This window comes from Lissotriton vulgaris, chromosome 2_2, assembly GCF_964263255.1.
Source record: "Lissotriton vulgaris chromosome 2_2, aLisVul1.2, whole genome shotgun sequence".
In the NCBI taxonomy this organism is placed as follows: domain Eukaryota; kingdom Metazoa; phylum Chordata; class Amphibia; order Caudata; family Salamandridae; genus Lissotriton; species Lissotriton vulgaris.
Window position 1 is genome coordinate 119731012 of NC_141688.1, and position 17162 is coordinate 119748173.

The following is a 17162-nucleotide window of genomic DNA, read 5'->3' on the forward strand; positions in this document are numbered from 1 at the left end:
TCCCTCGCTCCAGAGATAAAGATGACAGACTTCGCCACCAGGATCCAACACCCCAGTCTTTACAGTGTCAGGGGCGGGGATCAAGCATACAGTAGCCAGGCCATTGTGGACAAGGAACTAAACAGTCTCCCACCGCTCCAGCAGCCACCACCAAGCTGCTTTAATTTGTCCTTAGCAACTACCCTGGTGGAGGCAGGATCAGATATTAACTATTAACTCCAAGGGTGGCAAAAGATAACATCTGACAAGCGAGCCCTCCACTTCATAAGATCTCACAGAGCAGAAAATTGCTCTAAAGAGTGCCAGCTCTTTTTGCCAAAGGACCCAGAGAGAGATTCTTGGCCCAGGAAAGAGGCACAGGCTCTTACTCCCCTTATTTGTTGATGCTGAAGAAATACGGAGGCCTTCACGCTATTTTAGATATATGCCCTTTGAATACCTGCTTGATGAGGGACAAATTCAAGAAGCTCACACTGGCCCATGTTCTGTCAACCCTGAATCCAGGCAATCGGATGGTGGCAGGACGCTCACTGTCATGTACCAGTCCTGCAGTCTAACAGACTCAACTTGCTGTTCAAGGTTGGCCAGGAATATTTTTAATTTGTAGTGCTCCCGTTCTGCCTCACCACTGTCCCTCGGGTGTTAACAAAAGTGATTTCAGTGATTGCAGATTGCATTTTTTCCCCTCCAACTCGATAGCTGGCTGTTGAAGAAGGCTCAACACAGTCAGTCCTAGACCACAACCAAATGATGGCAAACATCCATACATCACTGAGGTTCATGTTCAACATGTCAAAAATCAGACCTGACTTTGCAAACTCTCCTTTTCATTGGAGACATTTTGGATACAGTGAAGATTCAGGCCTTTCCTCCTCTGTGACATTTGGGATGTTATTCAGATGCTTATGTCTTGGTCAGAGGAGCTCTAAGGCTTCTGTTGCTCTTAACATCCTGCTTGCAGATTACACAAAGTAGCACATGCGGCTCTGCAGTGGAATCTAAAGTCTCAGTGGGCCCAGCACGATGGGAACCTATCAGATTCTGCAGTGGTGGCTCAAATGCAATTAGACAGGTGGTATACCCCACTCTTGCCGCACCCACAGCTGACAGTGGTGACGGATCTTGGCTGCTGATACGGGGAAGCCTTCTAGGAGAGCTGCAGATCAGAAAAATGTATCTGCCCAGACCTCTTCTCCACATCAACCTGTTGCAGTTGCAGGTCCATGTTCCTGCGGCTGCTATAGAAGATCATTCTGAAGTGACTGCTTTCTCGGAGGACAGATGCTCACACCCAATAGTTCTGGGTACCACTCTCCTGGCCCGGTCCAGTGTCACTAGGATGAATTGGTCCTTGGTGTTCCTAATCTTCAGAACTCTGAACAGGGGAGGCAGCAGTAGGAAGGCATAAATGAATTCTGAGCTCCACTCTAGGCAGAATGAATTTCCGAGAGAGCCTCCTTTAGAACGCTAATGTGCAAAAGTGCCAATAATGCATAATCTAGGAGGTGGCAAAACATCAAGCCATGGGTTCTCCCTGCTGATGGACGATGCCCTGCACCACCATCTGGTTTAACTGCCATTCGTGGTGCTCTATGAGTCAGAGTTTGTCCATCTTTGTGTTTAGAAATCCCATCTGGTGGTTCACTACCACAAGAATTCCCTCGCTGACCAGCCACTTTCAGAGACATAGTGCCTCCTGCTAGAAGACCCAAGAATCCACCCAATCTGTTGCAGTACTTCATGGTGGTGGTGGTGTCCATGACTTCAATCAATCAATCAATCAGAGACATTTATAGAGCGCACTACTTACCCGGAGGGTCTCAAGGCGCTTGGGGGGGGGAGGGGGAGGGGGGTTGCTGCTACTGCTCGAACAGCCAGGTCTTGAGCTTCTTCCTGAAGGAGAGGTGGTCTTGGGTCAGGCGCAGGTCGGGAGGGAGGGAGTTCCAGGTCTTGGCGGCCAGGTAGGAGAAGGACCTTCCTCCTGTTGTCGTTCTTCGGATGCGGGGGACGGCGGCGAGGGCGTGACTGGCTGATCGGAGGTGGCGTTTGGGAGCGTAGAAGTTGATGCGGTTGTTGAGGTAGCTCGGGCCTTGATCGTGTAGGGCTTTGTGTGCGTGGGTGAGTAGACGGAAGGTGATTCTTTTGTTGACGGGGAGCCAATGCAGGTCTCTCAGATGTCCGGAGATGTGGCTGTGTCGTGGGATGTCGAGGATGAGTCTGGCTGAGGTGTTCTGGATCCGCTGGAATCTCTTCTGGAGCTTGGTGGTGGTTCCGGTGTAGAACGTGTTGCCGTAGTCCAGTCGGCTGGTGACGAGGGCCTGGGCGACTGTCTTCCTGGTCTCGGTGGGGATCCACCGGAAGATCTTCCGTAGCATGCGCAGGATGTTGAAGCACGACGAGGAGACGGCGTTGACTTGTCTGGTCATGGAGAGGGAGGAGTCCAGGATGAAGCCCAGGTTGCGTGCGTGGTCTGTCGGTTTGGGTGCGGTACCCAGGGCGGGGGGCCACCAGGAGTCGTCCCAGGCGGAGGGCGAGGAGCCCAGGATGAGGACTTTCGTCTTGTCTGAGTTCAGTTTCAGGCGGCTGGTCGTCATCCACTCGGCTACGTCTTTCATCCCTTCGTGAAGGTTGGCTCTGGCGGCGGCGGGGTCGTTGGTCAGGGAGAGGATCAGCTGGGTGTCGTCAGCGTAGGAGATGATGTTGAGGTTGTGTTGGCGTGCGATGGCCGCGAGGGGGCTCATGTAGACGTTGAAGAGGGTGGGGCTCAGCGAGGATCCTTGAGGGACTCCGCAGATTACTTCGGTGGCCTCTGACTTGTACGGTGGTAGACGGACTGTGTTCTTCCGTCGAGGAAGGAGATGATCCATTCCAGTGCCTTCTCCTGGATTCCGACATTGCTGAGGCGCTGCACTAGGGTGCGGTGGCAGACAGTGTCGAATGCCGCGGAGAGGTCTAGGAGGATGAGGGCCGCTGTTTCTCCATTGTCCATCAGGGCTCGGATGTCATCGGTGGCAGCGATGAGGGCGGTCTCGGTGCTGTGGTTGGCTCGGAAGCCAGACTGTGAGGGGTCGAGGGATCCATTCGTCTCGAGGAAGGCGGCCAGCTGTTTGTTGACGGTCTTCTCGATGACTTTGGCTGGAAACGGGAGGAGCGAGATGGGGCGGTAATTCTTGAGTTCGGTGGGTGAGTTCCTGCAACAGCTTTTCTCTGATGGTGGGCAGGAAGGCCTTCAACACCCAACACATCACCCTCAACTCGAGCTTCTGCCAGAGACTAGAGGCCTCTGATCTCCATCTCTCACAGATAGCCTTCCCAACCCAGTAGTGTTGCATCTGTGACCACCGTCTGCTCTGGGTGGGGTAAGGAGATGGGTCTGCCACTGACGCAATCACGGTCCAGGGGCCACCACTGCAGATCTTCTGCAGTCTACTCGGAAATCTGGATACGATCTGCCAGATTCTCCTGATGCTGTGACCCCCATACACAATCCTCTATTTAAAAGTCCAAATGCAGTGCCCACATGTGCCTCCTGGTATGCTTGGCCAGCAGTATGCAGAAGACCAGCAATACCAAAGTCTCAGATTTATCTGCACGGAGATCCAGGACAGATGCTGAAACATCAGGATCATAACCTGAATGTCATGGATCCCCCTCAGCGTCTTAAGACCCTTTCAGATGAGTGGTTGTGCTTAACAAACCTATGATTGATAGATTGATTGGACTCTCCACTCAGGAGGAAAGGCACAAAACTGTACCATATCCAGAATGTGGACGAGGGGAAAGAAATGGGAGGACATATCCCATATATGGACAATCTAGAGAACCTACTTGTTTGAAGGTATTGCTTACCACCCCTGCAGGGAATGCCATATCCTGCCTCTGACAAGGTTGCTGTGTGCCTGAAAGGACACACTAAAGTGTTTTTGCTGCTGTAGTTACTGGATCTGCATTTTTTCTCTGATGCCCTAGACGTTGTCTTTGGTAGCTGCACCCTCAGCCACAAAAGGGCCGGAAGGCACCTGGTGGCTTTCCTTCATCATAGGTCCTCAATGGATGGTGCTGTAAAGGGATCAGAGTTCCGCCTTTGTGCTGGCCTGCAATGTTTACCCCGGGATCACTTATCCACCCACCAAATGCCTGGATAGTGGCTCTAGTTCACCAAGAACAATGGGCTGACCCATTTAATCTCATGCCATTGTATCTGCCATACTGGTGTAAACCTCGTTCAAATTCCGGCAGGTCCACTCAGACTTTCATCCTTCTGAGGTCGATAAAATGAGTACTATTGAGTTAGGTAACAATAACCATCTGTTATTCAGCGCCAAACTACTGTTGGGTGAGCTTGTGCTTTACCAATACACATTATGTTATCTAATGTTAAACCTTGCTGAGCAGGCCCAGCATTGCTGTGTGATTAACAATACCTATACAGTTCATAACATGGCTAGAAAGGAACGAATTGCAGGTCCTTCTGCACACACATTTACATGGCTCTTTTCAGTTCAGTGTAGAAAGGTGTAGCAGCTGTGTATTTTCATCTGTGAGTGCGACTTTTACTCTCACAAACTGCTTCTGACCCCTTTCCTAGCATCCAGCATCGTCAGGATCAGTTTAAGACAGAAAACTGGCCTTGGTATCAAATTAAAAGAGGCCTTGATTAGCGAATCAGGTAGCTCAAAAGCAGCCCACAGTTACAAATCAAGGAAGTTTTACACTTTTTTAGCTGATTTGTTGTTTTGAAAGGTACGGGATACTGTATGCACGTGTGCTTCCTGCAGGCACTGTTTGTGGTAATCATCGAAAGAACAGTAAAAACTGTCCCAATAGACCATAAAATCACTTCACAAACAGCAACAAAAAAATCTGTGCGACCGGGCCTTGGACACTTCCTGAATGCCCTGTAGGCCAGTCTGGCCCAGAGAATAGGGCAAAACTTTTTTTAAGTTATATTTTGGCAGCAATGTGTAAATAAAAGTTTAGTGCCTGGTTCCATTGCCCCAGATTGTTTCCTCCGGTAATCTCAGAAAACATATATTACTTCTGTCGGCTCTGTCCACCTGGTCTTCAACCCTCATAATGGTTTATCAGAGGTGTGTTGACAGAAAGCTTACCGTCTTTCTCAAGGTATTAATGATGCCCTGTGCAGGTTACATCTGTATTCTGCCTGTGCAATTCAACCAGAGAAATGCTATTCCGAAGAGACATCCGCCAGCTTGCTCTATATTTACAGTAATTGTGACCATTTGCGACTTACCATTAAGTAAAGCTTTCATCAAAAGTGACGCAAATCATTCAATACAATTATAGCCAAAAAAAGTACTTCACATTATCCAGTGGATGGACAGCTCTGGGTATTATAAGAGCTCGCCAGTATATTAATTGTGGATTTAACTGCAGAATTAGAAGTCTCAGACAACAGACTAGTCTAGTGATACAAAAATATTGCAGAAATAACGGTAGAGTGTAACCTCAATTTTTCCTGACAAGTAGGCAAATGTACAGTAAAATGCATAAATAAGTCATCATATACAGGTTTAGGAATTGTGATTTTATTAATCTTAAAATTTGGACAGCTTATTTTCACTTCTTTTTCAAAATTTCGGTCATCTCAGGAACAGCCTGCAAAAAAAAATTACAGTGAGTGTTAAAGTCCATTACGGGGGAGGGGGACGGGGAGCACATATTACATTACAGCTTCATATTGAACAATAATCCCAAAAGGTACACCACATAGTTGAATAGTAGCAAGGGTTAATAGTGTAATTACAACCTAAAGACTGCAATGAATGTGTTTGTCAGTTACAGTGTAATTTAGGGAGACACCCTTTACAACGCTGTCTTTACAAAGGGATGCCTTTAACACATACCCTTTGCCACAAATATGCCTTTACAATGAAAGGTAGGTATATTTAAGGTAAGTAGGTGTGTTTTAATGGACAGATAGATGATTTAATTTACGGTTTAGGGGTGTGTAAATGTTGAGTGGTGAGGGTGTTTTTAGTGGTGGGTAAGGGATATTGGGTGGCAAGGGTGATTTCAGAGTTTAGATGCGGGTATGGGTATAGGACGCTATCGGTGCTTTTATGGTTTAGTGGTGGGTAAGGGTATGGGGTGGTAAGGGTGTTTTCAGGGTTTAGGGTGGGTAAGGGTATTGGGTGTCAAGGGTGTTTGGGGGTTTATGGGTGGGTAAGGGTTTACAGTGGTAAGGGGGTTAGAAGTGGTTAAGGGTATTGGGTGGTAAGGGTGGTTTTAGGGGTCAGGGGTGGGTAAGGGTATTGGATGCAAAGGGTGTTTCAGGATTTATGGGTGGGTAAGGGTATTGGGTGGTAAGGGTGTTTTTTAGCGTTTAGGAATAGGTATGGGTATAAAGGGGGTGTTGGGGAAGGGATTTCCTTCCAAAAAGGACATTTTGTTTATTAATAATTACAAAATATGGGGGAATGGGGGCCCCCTAATAATATAAATTTTAAATTATGATGGAGTGTGTATATAAACACTTTAATGTAGTGGTTTCGCTTACTTTATATTTACTTACCTTGTGTTATAAAGACATGTGTGGTAAAGGCATTGTATGGTAAAAGTGGGTGGTAAAGGCATGCATTGTAATGTCGTACAATCATCATTTAAAGCATACACTGGGCACAAACATATATCAGCACCTTTATTAAACAGAATTATTTATGATTGTGACATGCTGTTTCAGTGTGACAAGAAATAGAAAACACTAGTTGTGTTAATTCTGATAAAACATTGCAGATATTTTTAAGAATATATCTTCATTTTCTATTTGACCAAGTTTTGACATTTAATTATCACAGTTTCTATTTGGAATTGATTACATGCCAAATTAATGTTCCCAAGAAAAGCTTATAACATTGGGTAGGGGCCGGAACAAAATATTTCATTGAAAGGTATTACTAGAACGAGATTACAAGAGAGGCAAGATGGCGTCCACGCTGGACACGTGAGCAAGCTGCTCCTGCTGGACCCTGCGGGACATGGTGCTGCTCGAGTAAGGAGCGGGCCGGAGAGAGCTACTGAATAGCGCGGTGGTATCATGCGAGTCTCGTCGGCTTTTTGTGCTGAGAAAAGAAGTCTGGAACGCTTTCGGGCGTAAATGTGGTGGGTGCGAGCTGCGACGGCAAGCAGAGCTGGAGCACGGAGCTGGCGGTGGGGTCAGTGGGCGGTGCATTGGAGGCGGCTCACCTGGCTCACCTGGTCTGGGGTTAGCGGCACGGCTGCTGGAGACGCGAGTCTGTGTACGGTGGAGGGAGCATTGGAAGGAGCAATGGTTAAAGGACGGAGAGGGAGCAGGCAGTGAAACGTTCCCCCCCGACCTGCAGGATGGACAAGAGGCTCCAAGCGCCGTGAAGACTGGAGCATGTACCGACACGCAGTAAGGATATGGAGAAAGCAGGGAGAGCGGTGGGTCGAGTTAAAGAGGGTGGTGACCTAAACGGCGTTAAACCTGCTAAGGGAATCCCAGAGTTTTTCTCCTCCATAAAGGATAAGGAAACAGCTAAACAGGGTCAGGCTGGTTCTGATAAGCCCGGGGAGACCGCTGCTGAGACAATTTCGACACTGAATGGGGAAGTAGAAGCTGGGTGGAGGAGGTAGAGTGGAGATTCTACAGCAGAGGGAGTACAGAGGATTGGGACAGTTACGGAGTTGGAGAATGTACCTATATTACCTCTATTAGAGACTGTGGAGACCAACAATGAAGCTATAAATGAGGAAAATTCGCAAGAGAGTGAGCAAAATAAGGTACCAGACCCTGGCTTATCTCCAAAGTTAAAGATAACTACCACCCAGGCTTCGAGCATGGAGAGTCCCATTAGAGAGGGAGTTTTACAAGGGGGGGCCTCACATGACTTACAGGCTCCTAACGTTACCGAATCTGACTCTGTAGATTTTTTCTCACTTTCTGAGCAGTCCATGTCCTCTATTGAGGACCTGGTACAGCAATGTGCGACTTATATGAGTATGGAAGACGTCAGCATTCACAGTAGTTCTGACTTGGAAGATCAGGGCTCCGATCCTCGTACAGTTCGAAGACTTCAGTTAAATCAGACTAAAGAAATAAAAGCGAGAGAGACAGAAAGGGTCGGAGAAAATACAGTACCCCCCTCCGGGGAAGAGGAGCCGATAGAGGAAATATCACTGGGGCTGATATACAAGACTATGATGCAGCATAGGGATGAACCCCGGAAAGACAGCTTGAGGGTGCAGAATTCCTGTAGGAAATTACAGAACTCAGTCAGACGTCTTGTCAAGTCACACTCTGATTTTGTTGAACGAACTAACGAAGCTGAAGCACGTATTTCTACCCTTGAGGCTGAACTTGTTCAACAGAAGAAAGTAATGGAACTACAACGCGCTAAAAAGGAGGACATTAACTGGAAATTGATTGACTTAGAAAATCGGTCACGTAGAAATAACTTAAGATTTTGCAGATTCCGGAGGGCAAGGAGGGGTCAGACCCTCAAGGATTTATAATTAAGTTGCTAAAAAAGGCATTTCCAGAATCTACTAGGTGGGACTGGGACAGGGAGGTGGAGCGGGCACACCGGTTTCCATTCAATATTAGAGCTAATAAGCGGGACCAGAAACCGAGAGCTATCTCAGTAGCATTTAATAGCTTTTTGGCCCGTGAGGAAAAACTTTTGAAAGCTCTCCCAGATAAAAAGAGAAGTGGGCTTGATTGTGATTTTTTTGTGCGCCCTGATCTTTGTAAGCAGTCTGTCAACTCACGATGGCAGCTTCGACAATTAATACCGGATTTTCGAGCCAAGGGTGCGCAGTCGTATTTGATGTTTCCGGTATATGTATAGGGATCGCATCCACTATTTTATGACTGCTGGGGCTGCTAAGGAATTTTTGAGTACAATGTAACTAGCTTAGATGTACACATTTGTAACTCATATGACTGGGCTAGTAAGAGCCTCTTCCTTTTCTTTTTTTATGATATGAAGTAATATGCTCCGGGGGGTGAAGGCAGGACGTTGTGGGCAAGCTCGCATCAACAGGACCATAAGTCCTAAAGCCTCTATTAAGGGTTGGGGGGGAGTCAGGTGTAGGGGAGGTAGGGTCTGGGGGATGCACGAGGGGGGGTGTGGGAGAAAGGGGGAAAATTGTTCACAGGAAAGTGCGCAAAAACTGTTATAGTTTTAACTATCAGACTGAACTGGGATTCATAAGAATATATTTCGGATTCAAGAAAAATGATGTCTGGGAAGTGCTGGTATACCTATATGTATTTCATGTCATGAGGCAAAATGGCAACTAAAGGGTTAAGAATTTGTTCTCTGAATGTTTCTGGTCTGAATAATGTTATAAAGAGACAGAAGGTTGCTGCTGAGCTGAGATATATTTCACCACACTTATTTTTTTTTTTTGGAAAACCTTTATTGTTACTTCAACCAGTTACAAGTATGGGCCTACAACCACCAGGGCTGGCCGCTAATCAATATCATTTCAATCAAGCAATTAGAACTAAACTCGGCCTTCCGGGAGGCGAATACAGCACGACTTCAATTAAAACTGGCAGCACAGCATACTATACGAATAGCAGGATAATAAAGGTTCCATTTTATAATATAAGATAGAAGGATCAGGTGCCATACAATATCACAAAGTTGCATAAAGGGCGGGCAAAACAGCAGTAGGTTCACAGTTAGGTCAATATCATTCAAAACAGTGGCGCTGAGGCATTCGATTCAGGATCAACAAGCATACAATTAAGTTTCGCACCAGTGGAGCGCCCGCCCGATGGTACTGAAGTACCGTGAAAGTATAGGCACAGATAAAAAGTCGACAATTGACAAAGGAATAGACCCATTACGCTGACCCGAAAAAGAAGAAATAAAAGAGAAGGCGAAGAAAGATAAGAAGAAAAAAGGGCCATAGAAACAAATAGCAAAAACAAAAGCCCCCCCCTCCAACCCCCCACCCTGCGCCCCTGCAGAGTACTACGGCCTACCCCCCTAGCAGCGTGCCTGTCGCCCCGTAAATGAACCAGAAATATAGAAGAACAAAGGGAAAAAAAGAAAAGGGAAAGAAAGAAGGGACTAAAACCCTGCCCAAAAAGGGGAAATGGAGGAGGGCTATGTTATACGCATTCCCGGACTCTCCCCCCGTCTTAACGAAGAATCCCCCGCAATGTTAACACAATCAAGCAGACCACAATAAAACAGTACATCAGAGGAAACCAGAAATCCCGCCCCGGACTCCGGCAACCAAAAAAAGCAGTCCCGCTACCGATAAATCAATATTGTGAAACCTCAAACGACAGTCTCAGCCTTGGCCCCGTCGATCAAATTTGCTGATCCCCTCCGATAAAGAGCGCCCCACCGTAAAATTGTCAAAGGGTAAACAGAAGTTGTCGAGACATAATCTATTGGTCGAAGAAAGGATGGCAAGTCCCAAAGTAGACGCTCGAGTCCAACGATGCCCCTTCCCGACTCTAAGACCAGGCACTATCCCACCCGCCATCTTGATAGACCAGCTGGGAAGGGGGTGCGACATAGTCCCACACAGATCACAATTACGAGCAAACGTCTCCAAATCGGGAAAAGCATTGAAATGTTCTGCCAATTGCAGTTCCAAAGAGTCCGACTTTGTATGTGCATCGCCAATCTCCACATGTTCGAACCGTTCCATTTCTGTAGGGGCATAGAAAGCTCCAAGCACCGGGTCAAATGGCATCGCTGGGGTAGCAATAGGGAAAGGAACAGACCACCGGGTCTCGGGCAGCAAGTCAGAGTCCGGTCCCGATCCTCTAAGCCCGTCCACCGCCAACATCAGATTCCAGGCCTGGGTCTTCATAGTCGCCTGAAGTGCCTCAAGGGCCGCCATCCCTGACCGCAATGACGGGCTGCACTGGACCCGCTCCGCCAGGTTTCACATAGCATCAAGCATATTGACCCCCACGGAGAGGCGCCCTCCCCGGGGTAAGATTAGGCGGAGCAGGAATGAACCCTGAGGGACCGATCGTCAGTAGGAGTTGGTGCGCACCAAGTCTCCGATCCAACGGCACCGGCGCTACGAACGCCAGGCCCCCGGGTCTCAGACCCCCACACACCACCTCGGGCATCACTCGTCTCCGCAGCTCCGTTACAGTTCCAGGCAGCAGATCGGCAGCAAATCAATCATAAAGATGTCGGAAGTTCCGTGGACCGGACCCTGCCGCTCTCTCCGGGCCGCTGTTGTTCAACTAGGACCCGGCTAGACCAGCACTTGAGACCCCGGCTTCCAGACCGGGCTAGGCCTCAAATTAAACCTCGACATAACTCCACTCCACCATGTCGGAAAATCCTCGGGATTGCGCCATCAGTTCGCAGAGTAGTCCATGCACCCGGGTATGGGGCGAGAAACCAGGATATACGACAGGATCTTCGAGCGAGAGACGGGGGTCAGCGGAGCCGGGAAGCTATGCAGCCATCTTGCTTGCTGTCGTAGCTCCTCCACCACACTTACTTTTCGTGCAGGAAACTCACATCCCATGGGCAAAAAGGGAGGTCTTGAAAGAACTTGGATTTTCGCTAGTGGTCGCGACAGGGCAATCTAGCATGATACGGGGGGTTGCCATTATCAGTAAGGGAAATTACGGTACCATTGGGCGGAAACTAATGGATAAGAAAGGACGATGGGCGATAGCGGAATGCAGTTTTGAAGATATAAATATGACGTTATGTACCGTGTATGGAGCGAACTTAGATGATCCGGAAGCTCTAAATGAAGTGCACTCGGAATTGGTCACCTGGCCTCAACCAGTGGTGGTATGTGGTGATATTAATATAAATCTGACTAATAGGGCACTGCTGGATGGGTTTGCTAAGTATAAGGGGTGCAAGCCAAAAGTATATAAGGCGCTGCATAACTTATTGGAGGACCAAGGGTTGGTGGATGTGTGGGGTAATTTGAGGCCACAGGACAGTGGGTATACATTTTACTCTTATCCCCACAAGAAGTTGGTCATATTGGACTATTTCTTTGCCGCTTCTTCACTATTGGGTGGAGCTACAGTTAGTGTGTATCCCAGAATCACATTGGATCATGCTCCTATCGTTTTGGAGATACATGGTGGTGTAACTAGACCTAGATGCTTAAATTTTACATTTGATAGGAAGTTGGGGTTGAACAAGGACTTTAGGCTCACCTGGGAAGGTGGATTCAGCTTTTCTTTAAGGAAAATAAGGGGTCGGCTACGGCAGTTATAGTTTGGGACACCTTCAAAGCTGGTTTTCGTGGAGAATGCATGAGTTTTACATTTCGACAGCAAAAGAAAGCCAGACAAGAGCTAGATATGTTATGTCAGCATTTAGTGCAGTCTGAAACTTCATTAACGAATCGGGTAGTTAGAGGTCTGAATGACCTAAGCAAGTTAGAGGATAAGGTAGCAAAAGATAGAGCGAAAGTGTTGGGTTTCTGGAGCATGGAGAACGCAAGGAGGTTTTTAACATCTAGGATGGAAAAGCATGAGTACGGTGAAACAATTGGAAAAAAGGCTGGCTGTTCAGCTTCGGATGAAGGAGTCGGCCAGAAATATCCTGGCAATGAAGGATGCTATGGGGGTGTCTCACTCTGATCCTCAAGAAATCCTTAGGATTTTTCAGCAGTTTTATACTGAATTATATGCTCAGCAAAGAGGGACTGAAGATGATGGGCTGGATTGGCTAGAGATGTTTGAAGTGGGTTTAAAGAAACTGGATCCCACAGTGGCGCAGGAACTGGAAGTTCCAATTACGGAGGAGGAGCTGGAAAAATCTGGAAAAAGCCTTTCTATCGGCAAAGCTGCAGGCCCTGATAGGATACCCAGTGAGGTCTACAGACAGTTTTTTAATATCATCAAGAATGAGTTGTTAGTGGTGATGCGGGCGGCCCAAGCGGGCTTTCCCCCAGGTCATGGGCCGACGCCACTATAGCGGTCTTCTGTAAGAAGGGTAAGCAGCCAGATCTAGTCGGATTCTACTGACCAATATCGTTATTAAACGATGACAACAAAATCTATTCTAAAATATTAGCTAATCGGCTATCTGACTGTATGGTGTCCCTAGTATCACATCTGCAGCATGGTTTTATACCTAAAAGAGGGACGGTAGAGCATGTCAACAAGGTCATCACGCTATTCGATATCGCTGCGGTTAAAAACAATCGCCTTGCGCTTATCCTGCTTGACGCCGAAAAAGCGTTTGATCGAGTTCAGTGGGGTTATTTGTGGAGACTGATGGATAAAATGGGGTTTGGACAAAAATATATTGTTGCCATGCAATCTTTATATCGAACCCCGATGGCCAAGATCTCTGCTATGGGCCTACTCTCGGACTCTGTGAATATTACACGGGGTACACGCCAAGGGTGCCCATGCTCCCCTCTTTTGTTTGCTTTATACATTAATCCTTTTATTGAACAACTGATTCGGAGTATTCTGATTCCACCTTATCAAGTGGATGAGTATTATTTTTCTGTTTTTGCCTATGTGGATGATATTGCGGTGACAACTGTAAATCCTGTCACCGCTATTAAAGAAATTGAGCGGCTGGTGAAGGCATTTGGGCGAGTAGCGGGATATAAATTGAATGAGTCAAAGACGCAGATTCTTTGTTCTGAGCTTGTAGTATGGCAGGATGGGAGAGTGGTTAAGGAGGCTACATATTTAGGGATTCAATTGAGGGTGAACATGACCGAATTAGTGGAGGCTAACTGGAATACATTGATGATTAAGATTAGGAATTCTTTGGATAGGTGGGAACGATTACACTTGACTATTATTGGACGGGCTAACGTCATAAAAATGAATGTGTTACCAAAAGTTTTATTTTTGTTCAGGTCAATACCGTTAGAAATTACAAAAGATAGGATACAGGCTTTGCAGTCGAGGTGTGGTAAATTTATTTGGAGTCCAGGGAGACCTAGACGGGCAATGAAGTTTATGACTACCATTAGCTAGGGGAGGGTTGGGGGTCCCAGATTTCTTTTTGTACTATGTAACTTGCTTTTTATTGAAGATGAGGGTGTTGATTATGGGAGAGACAGAAGAAGACGCGGCTTTTGCCCCTCCGATTTTTGAAATGTTACGCGGGCCATTTGCGAAACAAGCACTATTTAAGGAGATTGACGGGAGTTATTACAAACGGACCCGGTTCAAGGTAATGGTGGGCGCGTTTAAGGTCTGGAAATGGTTTGCAAATGTAATGGCGATAGGGAAAATATCCTACTACAAGCCCGTTAATGCACATAGGCTTCTCCTAGGCATATTTTCTGATGAAATGGCTATAATGTGGCAGCGTAAAGTGGTTAGACGGTAAGGGGATATGTTTAAGGAGGATGAGACTTGTAAATCTTTTGAGGAGCTAAAAGACCAGTTTCTCTTTCCTAGAAATTTTGTCTTTAAATTTTTGCAAGTACGAGATTATTTATATCGACGAAAAGCATTTTTTCAGCAAAATAAAGTTGTAGAAGGAATTAAGAGGTTAGTAAAAATAGGAACGATATATCAAATATTGCTTGCCGGGAGGAGTGAGGATCTAGAAAAAGTGAGGCTAAAATGGGTGGGTGCACTAGAGGACCTAGAGATAAATGTGGAAGATCTATTACTACTTTCTAAGGAGGCATGAATGGCAGCAAATTTAAAAGCCCAGTTTTTTAAGACTTTGTTTGATTTATATTACACTCCGATTTGAATGGCAAAATGGGGAGGGGGGAATGAGGGCAAGTGCTTTCGGTGCGGAGCAAACGTTGCCGGTGGTGTGCACATTTTCTTTAGTTGTGTTAACCTTCAATGTTTTATATCTGATCTTGAAAAGTTTTTATCTCTTGTGATTAGAATACCTGTAGATATCACATCGGCTATGTTGTTGTTGGGAAAAATACCTAGGGACAGGGTTACTGAGCCGCTATATCAATATCGGCACTTTATTTTCTTTGCAATGACTATAGCACGCTTATGCATAGCCACTGAATGGCTTCAGGAAAAGGCGCCGGATTTTCACCAATGGCGTGCTAAAATGTTTAGTATCTATAATTTGGAGTGGGGCCTTATTTCTATTAGTGGGCGTAGAAAAAGAAAATTGGGTATAAAAATTTGGAGTGCATTCCGCGATTACTATGAGGATTGATAATGGAAGATGAAATGTATAGGAATTGTGATGGAAAAGAGAATTTTTTTTGTTGCAATATATTGAAAAAGTATTTGAACTGTGAAGTATCTGAACTGTGAAATGTTAATTTTGGCTTGCAATTTTGCTGTGAACGCATAAAACTAAAAAAAAGAAAGGTATTACTAGTGAGAATTTTTCAGTATACATACGTTATCTTACCAGTTGCTGGACATTAAAATTGTAAGATAAAGATGTACCATTGTGAGCCAGTTACAGGCAAATATATCTCTATTCTTCGAATGGTGTTATCGTTAAGTCTTCTAAAAAAGAAACTGACACTGGACACAAAAGATGCACACAAGTAAAATCACATACAGATGCTAAAGTTAGTTGGGAAGCGTGACAGTTTTATCTCAGATTTGTTTTTACTTGTAAGCTGATTCAACTGAACCTCAAAACTGAAGCATGATGCTGGGAATGGTGAAAAATTCAGGGTAGAAAATAATACGGTGACCTTTCCGCCCAATACTGAAACAACCATCTGACAATGATTATCAGAGGTCAACATGGATGTACCTGTTCTCCTCCTCGCTAACTAATGTCAGTGTGTATCGAATGTGACGTGAGGATATAATTTCTTTGAGCGTCATATCCGAATTGAAGCACACTGGCCATGTGTTCCTTTTGGGCACCGTTCAGATTGATGGGGACCAGGTTCTGAGATGCATTCGATATTTTTGTGGGCATAGATTTTAAACACTAAACATTCAGCTAACAGATGAAATAGACGTACAATGTTTGCAGCGGTAAATTCACCAACACCATTTTTGGAATTACTGGATCGTCCACCTATGGCACGGAGGCAATAACTGGATACATTTGAGACCTGTGATTGAGATTTATGTGATATTCAGGTGTCCACTTTCAGGCTACGGAGGAAGACACTTCTACTTTTACTCTTTTTGGGCTTTGAAGGTGCAACAGAGGTTTGCTCCACGCCTAGGAGCCAAGGTAGGCGAACGGAGTGTTTTATGTGGTGAATTTGCTGACCTTTAGACTAGCAAAAACACTTCTCATGTGCTGAAGACCAGGAAACCAGAATTGTGGTTCACACATGGATTGAAGTCACTCCTTTGTCTACTTTTGGATTCCTGCCACCATCTAGACCAGCCGACCGGAGGGCTGCAAATCTAGCGCGGCTGCCGTGATACCGCCGCAATTTGGGGCAAGGACCACAATTCAGGACCACAATTCCCAGGGTGCCCCGGCGCCCTGCAGCACGTCATTGTTAGAGCGCCAGGAGGCGCTTCAAAACCAGAAGAGTGCCCCCACAGCGCTGGACACACGCGGGCGCTGCCCGGGCCAAGGGTGGGCCCGGCCGCGCCCGTCAGCGGCAGGCAGAGGCTGAGCTGGGCCACCCCCCTAACCTTGTAATCTCGATCTAAAGTAAGCGGATCCATCATTTATGACTCTGGACTAAGGGGACACTGTTAATACTTCTTCTCAAGCACGAGTGGGAGGTTAACTGTTGGATAACTGCTGTAGATACATTTGTGCCACTTAGTGGTTTGTTGTTGGTAAATAAGTTTTGTATATTGAAGTGAACGTGATAATCTAGGCAATGAGTAAGATCTCAAGCAAGGGGGGCAATGGGGCAGGAGTTGCGGGCACTTTAGATGCCTTTCTCTCTAGGGCTGAGTCCGTGCTAATGCACGAGATCCAGCTTACAGAGCGGAGGCTCTCCTTAGAACCAACAAATCCATTTTCATCGCAGGTCATTTGCCTGAGCTTAATCCAGTTGTAGCTATGAGCCCTAGAGTATCACAAAACATTGCATCTAACTGGAGGAGGACTGGAGGGAGGCCCTAGAAGCCCCGAGAGGAGCGGCAATAGCAGTGCACTTAAGGTTCATTCAATTTAAATACCTGCACAGGGCCTATTATACCAGAGAACGACTGTGGAGGGTTGGTTTGATTGCCTCCCCCGAGTGCTTGCGGTGCGAGCGGGCGGCTGGTACATTTGTGCACACGGTATGGTCGTGCGAGAAGCTGTCGAGATTTTGGA

General features: G+C 46.4%; 1 protein-coding gene across 1 annotated transcript in view; it reads right to left on the reverse strand.

Annotated features, from left to right (window-relative positions):
* Positions 1–5527: 5527 nt before the first annotated feature.
* Positions 5528–17162, reverse strand: part of ETFA (electron transfer flavoprotein subunit alpha) — a 415153-nt gene continuing 403518 nt past the window's right edge. The window contains exon 12 of the mRNA XM_086959425.1: positions 5528–5619. Coding sequence (XP_086815551.1) covers positions 5581–5619 — 39 coding nt within the window. The 3' untranslated portion in view covers positions 5528–5580. The remainder of the gene's footprint in view (positions 5620–17162) is intronic.